The 8,051-nt window shown below is 47.4% G+C and overlaps 1 protein-coding gene across 1 annotated transcript; it reads right to left on the minus strand.

The window, feature by feature from the left end:
* Positions 1-337: 337 nt before the first annotated feature.
* Positions 338-3,510, minus strand: LOC127330457 (transcription factor TIP2). The gene is made up of 4 exons (XM_051356660.2): positions 3,461-3,510; positions 2,094-2,523; positions 1,520-1,906; positions 338-711 (listed from the first exon to the last, which is right to left on the minus strand). The coding sequence occupies exons 1-4, from the start codon at positions 3,508-3,510 to the stop codon at positions 628-630; spliced, it is 951 nt and encodes a 316-aa protein (XP_051212620.2). The 3' UTR covers positions 338-627.
* Between the last annotated feature and the right edge of the window lie 4,541 nt (positions 3,511-8,051).

Consider the following 8,051-nt stretch of genomic DNA (forward strand, 5'->3'; position numbering starts at 1 on the left):
TTCAGTTGGTTCACTTCTCCCTATCCAGGATCGTACCCACCTCGCATTCAAGCGAAGAGAACTCCTTCGCGACAGGAAAAAGTAACGCGATGGGGTGAGTTCCCGTATTTTCGGATCCTTCTAACTAGTGCATCTGCTGAGATGTCCGATCTATCAGCCTCAAATACTAAAAAAATATTTGATCTTGGCTTGGTTCACAGTGCATGCACACCGACAACGTATGTTTCAGGATTTAGATCGAAACTTAGGCTACTGCGTCTAAATTGATTTTGTAAAACTGATTAAGTTACAAGATGAGAACTTATATTTAAGGACGTAGTCTTAGGACAGTAGATACTAGTAGAATGAACAGTAATTATGTTCGTGTGGAGACACACAAAAATACAAATGTCAGAAGGAAAGTTACAGCTGAAAGATATACAACAGGATGCTGCAAGTGCAACCTTATGTTCTCGTCTCACGTATAATTCAGAGAATTACATGATCCACCCTGACATATCAAAACATCAATGCATACATATAAATCATCAAAACGGACCAAAGAACTGCTCATGCAGATGTCGAAGAAGGCAAGAACCCAGGCTAGCAGAAAGAAATGCAGAGTGACTTGCATTGGTAGACTAAGACCTAAGAAGATAGGTAGTAGCCATCCACGAGTTCTATCAACTTGCTGGCCACTGCGCTTGCAAACACCGGAGATCCTTGATGAATCTGCATCCAGATAGATAAACAAGGAAACAACACGAAGATTATCATCTTAAAGTGTTGAAACGACAAGGTAAAGGCCAGTGATTGGTTGTGATCTAAATTAATCAAAGTGTTAAATAGCACGCTATCTTTTTTTTCGATAAGGGGCGCTTTATTACTTATAAGGTTTTAAGTAATACACCCAGCCTCTGCATAACTAGGATGCACACAGCCGTTTAAAAGGTCCACAAATCATCGACGAAAAGATACATAGAGTGATATAAAAAAAAGGCCAACTACTATGACGCTCCGTTGGCTTCAATCCTCCGATTATGCAGCCACCCATGTTGGGAAATAAACTCCGCTATCTTGACGGCATAGCGTCGCTATAGCAGATTTAGAGGACTCTCGCTAAGGCTATGCACTTAATTTTAATGTTAAATAAATAGAAACTCCCGCTAATAACTCGCTAAATCGGGCCAAAACATTAAATTGGGGGAAAATAGCGCTATTTCTCCCGATAGATCCAAAAATTTCGAGACTTGAATTTGAACAAGCTAGATAGACCTAGTTATGATATGCACTTAGGCGCTCCTTTTATTGCTACAAACATCATGGTTATTCAGTGCACATTTGTATAATTGAACCATTGAGTTTATATCGAAATTATTTCGATGATATCGATACATGATGACTAAGTTTTCGGAAAGTTTTCTGGTTTTTAGGGAAAACTCTAAATGGCTACGGTAGCTATATATAGCTTTAGATATCGTCTCGAAAATGCCGCCGCTAAGAAGTATAGCCAGTTATCTTAAACTTTGTAATTAGTTACCTTAGTGTTGAACATGTAGATGTGGCAGTCGTCGATCTTGCCGCCAGAGAGGTGGACGAGGTCGAGGCCGAGGTGGTCCAGCGCGAGGGAGGCAGCGGCGAGGCACCCGTCGCTCCGGCTGTTGGTGAGCCTGATGTTCACCTCGTCCTCCACGATCCTCACGTCCACGGATGTCTCCATGCTCTTCCGCTGGATGAACGTGCTCCGGATCGGTACCACTGCCGCCTCGCCCACGGACACGGAGCTCTCCGAGTCTCCCGCCGAGGCGTCCACCACGTCCTCCTGGTGCTCCCTCTCCTTCTCCATCAGCAACGACAGCTCCTCCACCGTCCTCCCCAGCTCTTGGATGTACTCAATCGCGTCGCCGACTATCGTGGACCGATCCTCCTACGAGAAAATTAACGTATATTAGAAGTTTAACACACAGGTAATATTTTCGAAACAAAAGATGAGTATACGTACACGAGAGATCGATGAAAGATAGACCGTACATACGACGTAGGTAGGCCACTGCGCCAAGTAGCTAGCTAGATGACGAATTAGGATCGAAGAGGTACGAACGTGCCAAACAAACCTTGGTACGGTTGGGGATGAGGATCATGAGGGCGGTGAACTTGTCACTGAGCCGCATCCGGCGCTGCTTCTCCTTCTTCTCGCCACTGCCATCGCCGATGATGCCGCAGAGGCTCCGCTTCCTGGCCCGTGGCTTCGGCGAGCTCTCGACCAAGCATGTCAACTCGTCGTCTGCGGCGCCGAACAAGGACCTGGTCCTCGGAACGCCGGGGAGGTACATCTCGGCGGTGACGGGATAGTAGTCAGGCAGTTTGCTCATCGACTGGTGGCTGGTGGCAGCCAGCTGCTGAAACCGCATCGGCGGCTGCTGCTCGAAGAAGTACTCCATGGTGGGCTGCGGCGAGACGTAGGAGAGGAGGTGGAAGTTGAGCTCTGCCGGGATGAGGTGCGACTGCCCGGTGTCTATGTCCTCGCAATTGAGGGTGGTACATCTTTCCTTAGTTTTTCAGATTTATAAACCTGTACAGACACACCCAGTCAGCGGGAGTAATTAGTACGGTTGTCCAACTTGTGTGTGAAATCTCCTTACATGCAAAAATGGGAGTATGGGACTACATAGTTTGAGGTCTAAGGAAATATATTACGGACTACTACCTCTGATCATGTTTAATCGACGCAGCTACGTACGTACATAAGATATTTCCTTGCGGCCGCCGGCCGGCACGCGTGTCGATTAAATCCAAACAGAGAGAGGCAAAGGTATTTTGGGTAGGACAAAGTGGCGTTCACTGTGGGATTGGCAGCGTGAAAGGGACACTTGTACAACGAAAGTTGCCCGGCCTCTTTTGCAGAAGAGTGGTTTGTTAACCTCCTGCAACGAGTGGTAGAGCAAATATAGTGGTTTGTTAACGCCACCCGTCCTTAGTTTCTTTTTAGAAAATAGGGTTTCATCCGATATTAAATTAATGATGCCCTCAACGTTGCACCTTGATGTTGAGATACACCAACTTTCTCGAGTGCGAAAACCTATGATCTATGATCACGGCGATGACGCTGCTTGTGCACTGTTTCCTTCTTGGAGGGGTCACGTTTGGAGAAGATGAATTTCTAGTGTTGTCTTTGTGGTGTTTGGTTTGTTGCTACAAAGAACAGTTTGGTTTTTCTTTTATGTAATTCTTCTATCTTTTTTGGTTGTCTGCATTTGTATTGCCATTAGGTCACTACGTTGTTGCAGAGGCCGAGTGTAGTCGGTATCTTCATGATGTTAATATATTTCCTTTGTCGATTTTTTTAGGTATAACTTATAACTTCATGGCATATTTACATGTTTTGTTGATTAAATTAATAGTCAAATTTAGACATAAAAAAACATGTGCCCCACCTTACTAGTAGGAAAATGACTATTGGTCATATATGCAAATCACTTACTGGTCGCGGGCCCAGCCCACGACTACTATTGCACCACTAGTACTGGCCATTGGCGATATACCCAACGCACAATACTAGGAAAAAGGGCTCCAGCTGAAGGGTATACTGCCGGCGCACAATTAATCACGCGCGCTGGTGCAAATAGTAGTCGCGCAGGCGAAGAACTGCTACCGTCGGCGCACCGTATGCGTTGTGCGACGGCGCTAAAGGTAGGTCGTGGCTCCATCTGTTCCAGGACTGGCCCAAGACTTACTGCCGGCGCACCAGACTAGGGGCGCGTTGACGCTATTTATTATTGTCGGCGCACCAGACTAAGGGCGCGCTGACGCTATTTTATTATTGCCGGCGCGCCACTGGTCTGGTGCGCCGGCAGTAAGTCTTGGAGCAGGCCTAGAACAGATACACCGGGCCGCTCCCACTACTGCCGGCGCACCCTTACCTTGGTGCGCCGGCAGTAACCTGGGAACTATTCCCCTGCTTCATTAATGACATGCCCTCATCTCACTCTCCTACTCCTCCCACACACTCAACCCGACCCTTCTCCGAACCCATCTCATTTTCCCCATTTCTACCCCTAAATTAGCTAATTTGACCAAAAATGTTGACAGTTTTTAGCGAATCTTTCCGTCCAACATGCATCACACATCCTCTATGTAGATCTAGATCGATCTATCCCGCATTGACCGCCCAATCTAGATCTAGATCTAGAAAATAAGAACCCATGCGTCTCAGTCGGTGTGACGTCTCAATCTCGTCTACTTATATATCAACCAAATAGGTGATTAATGAAAAAATTGCGGATGAAACCTCCTATGTGTATATATTGGAACTTTGAAGCAAAGTGTGGCATATATTGTGTTTGTGACCGAATGATTTGATGAGATGAAAATGATTTGCCAATGTTGGGCCGAAATGTTGATTCGTTAAGTTTTTGTTTCGGCACATTTCTGTCGCTCCTAGGTCCTAATGTATAGGAAAGTCATGCCGAAATTTTTCGTGAAAATTACCAACGGATGCATGGTTCTAATCAATTATCTTGCCTATTAGGCGATAATGGTCATCAATATGAGGGAAAGCGTCGATGAGATATCTCAAACACGCGATCGCCGATATGTATCGAAATAACCTCACAAAGATATTGTGTCTGTATCGAAGATGCAAACTAGGAAAATGGATTGACCCCTTTTCAAGCAAATTGCAGGGGCACCTGCTCTCGAGTGGTTTCATGCAGGGACACACTCAATGGATGAGTGATTATTATGATGACGCGGAGGTCAACGGGGTGATGGTAGCAGGTGGTAATGGCCGGAAAGAAGGGCATCATGATATTGATGAAGACGAAGAGTTTGCCACACACGACGATGCACATCAGCATCATGATGAACAAACTGTTGAAGACGCGTACAATAACATTGATGACGGCAAAGAGGTGCCGCTAGCTTCAGTCGTGCGGGACCCTCATCTTCAAGATCTGCTTCTCAAAAAGACAAAAAGCGCTAGGCAGAAATCAAAGCTTGAGCAACTAGAGACATACTCGAATACTCCGTTGTACGACGCAGGTCGCGGGTTGGAGGAGTCCCGCTTGAGAGTAGCGCTCGATGTTCTCTGAAGGCAAAACACGGATGGATGGACACAAACATCAATGACATTCTGCAATACTGGAAAGATTGCCTTCCTGCCGGGAACACGTGTCCTGGTAGTCTAGCCAAGGCCAAGAGAATCACATGTCCTCTCGATTTACCACACCAAAAATACCACGCATGCATCAACAACTGCATCATTTATCGTAACGAGCACGCAGACAAGGCCAAATGTCCGTTGTGTGACGCTGATCGATACAAGAAAGGGAAAAAGAAAACTCCTTGAAACGTTGTGCGGTACTTCCCGCTCGCCCCTCGGCTATAACGGTTCTTCGCGGACCACAAGGAAGCAAAGCTCATGCGCTGGCACGCGGAAAGAAAGGAGGCAGTGCTGCATGATCCAGAGCGGTTTGAACACCCAGTGCTGACACACCCTTCAGATGCAAGCCAGTGGAAAGCATTAGATATTGAATACGAAAGTTTCAGGGAAGATCCCAGAAACGTCAGGTTGGGTGTGAGCATGGACGAACTCAATCCGTTCGGTAACCAGAGCAGCACACATAACACCTGGCCCGTGTTTGTATGGATGTACAATCTCCCCCTGATAGTGCATGAAGAGGAAGTACATACAAATGAGTATGCTAATGCAAGGGCCGATACAACCATGAAACGATATCAACATGTATCTCCTACTATTAAAGGGGGAGCTTCACACGTTGTGGACGGAGGAAGGGGTAGATACATGGGACGCCGTCATAGAAGAATATTTCCCTTTGAGAGCCGCATTGCTCACGACGGTGCAGGAATACCTCGGATACAGATATATTGCGTGCCAGGTGTGCCATGGACACAAGGAATGTGTCACGTGCATGGAAGAGACGCTGTTTTTGCAGCTTGGTAAGGATCCCAACACTTCAAATATCGTTTACATGGGGCATCGAAGGTGGATACACAACACTAACTGATACATTGTAAACATATCTAAATTTTTGATGCTCCATGCTTGGTTTACACCAATTGCTATATGTTTTGTTTACACTTTGTGGCATTTTTATGCATTTTTTTTGGAACTAACCTATTAACAAGATGCCACAGTGTCAGTTCCTGTTTTCTGCTGTTTTTGTATTTCAGAAAAGTTGTTCTGGAAATATTCTCAGAATTGGACAAAACAAAGCCAAAGTTCCTATTTTCTGTCATGAAGACGGAGTCCAAAGGGGAGACGGAGAAGAGCCGGGAGGCGGCCACACCAGCCCTAGGCGTGCCCCCCCTGGCCGCGCCTAGGCATGGTGTGGGACCCCCCGGGCGCCCACCGACATCACCCTTTTGCCTACATATTGCTCCTGACGCGAAAACCCTAGATCAATCAGCCTCCATCCACGAAAAGTTCCGTAGCTCTGCCGCCATCGAAGACAAGTTTCGGGGGACATAAATCTCTGTTTCGGCACCCTGCCGGGATGGGGAATTGCCCCCGGAGCCATCTCCATCGACTCCACCGCCATCTTCATCGTTGTTGCTAACTCCCATAATGAGGAGGGAGTAGTTCTCCCCCGAGGCTATGTGGTCTATCTCTCTCTCCCATGGTGTGATCTTTATGTGATCACGAGCTTTGTAATCTAGTTGAATAAGTAGATGTTACTCTTCATCTATTATGCTACTCAAGTGGTTTTATTATTGTGATCTTGTCGTCGTGGTGAACAGACAGATGCCATAGGATGGCTTAAGATGGGGCCGAATGTGCGCTAGAGGATTCGGGTGAGGGTTTTGGTAAGGATGGGATGGATTCCGGATGGATCTCCTAAGAACTTGGCCTTGGCCAGAGGTAGAAGAAGAAGAACACAAGAACTTTCTCCCCTTCAGATCTTTCTATTCATTGATCACAAGAGGTTACAGGTTTCTGGATACAAGGTCTCATGTGTCCGCGATGGGGTGTGCCACCTCTCCTTATATAGGGGAGAGGGTGGCTTACAGGGGAAGAAACCCTAGGAAACCCTAATGGTATCTTTGACTAGACAAACTACTTTACAAAGCCTCTTTAATCACTGGTGACACCGGTATCTCTTTAATCAGGGAGGCTGACGTCCTCCGGATGCTTTTAGCGTCACCTTCCTCTTTGGCGTCAGGGCTTCGTTTAAAGCTACTTTGCTTAGCTCATCCTTGTCCTCTAGCTCTTGAGAGAATCTTTGACCAGTCTTGCCGACGTGCAACAGTGCACCTCTTACCGGTAATCCGGTGTCTTCTTAGCTAATTCCGGTATACCCCTCTTGGGGATACCGGTAAAGATTTACTTAGCCAAAAGTTTAGCTTCACAGCCCGGAATAAACTTTAAACCGGTATCTTGATAGCCCAAACCATCCGGTTTGGCATGCCTTTGGCATACCGGGGGTCATCCCCCCAACATTAGTCCCCGAAGCTGTTATAGTCCGGTGGATTCTATCCAACGGACCATGCGAGGTTCACATCACTGAAGGTACCGGTTTATCTTTTCCGGCACGCGGTTCGAATCTTCCGGCATCTCTGCCAGACTTTCTCTTTCTTTCTTTTTGGATCCTTCCGGTATCTATGACATTAAACTCTTCCTCGGTGAAGTCGAGAATTTCTCGGGTAAAGTGCCTGTCAGTGACATGCGCACTGTTTCTGACGCGCCAGTGCCAGGGGTCACTTCCCTTCGGCTTCTGCGCTAGCATTTATGGCGCCGCACCGGATCCTCGCTGCCGTTCCGGATCCGTGCGGCCTCCCTGTGGCATTCTGTTTTCCGCGCGTATATCCTTGCGCCACGTGGTGGCCCACGAACCGAACCGCCGTGGCCCAGCGGTTGTCAACCCACTACTTCTCCTTCCTATTAAAGGGGGAGCGGTTCCTTCCCCCCTTCTTCTCCGCACTCACCACTTCTTCACGCGCTCTGAGCTCTCTGCCCGTTGCGCTTTCGCCGCTGCCGTTCGTCGTCAGAGTGTTTTCCTCCGGCGATCTTCCTCAGCTGTTTCACCGAGCTCCGCCCCGCAGAGACCCTCTGC

Source organism: Lolium perenne, chromosome 2, assembly GCF_019359855.2.
Source record: "Lolium perenne isolate Kyuss_39 chromosome 2, Kyuss_2.0, whole genome shotgun sequence".
NCBI classification, from domain to species: domain Eukaryota; kingdom Viridiplantae; phylum Streptophyta; class Magnoliopsida; order Poales; family Poaceae; genus Lolium; species Lolium perenne.

Bases quoted from the DNA above. Each gene is read 5' to 3' on its own strand.
- LOC127330457 (XM_051356660.2), bottom strand. From the start codon at position 3,510: ATGGCCAGTACTAGTGGTGCAATAGTAGTCGTGGGCTGGGCCCGCGAC. The intron at 1,907-2,093 runs GTTTGTTTGGCA...ATTTTCTCGTAG, and splicing joins TCATCCCCAACCGTACCAAG to GAGGATCGGTCCACGATAGT. The intron at 712-1,519 runs GTAACTAATTAC...ATCTGGATGCAG, and splicing joins TCTACATGTTCAACACTAAG to ATTCATCAAGGATCTCCGGT.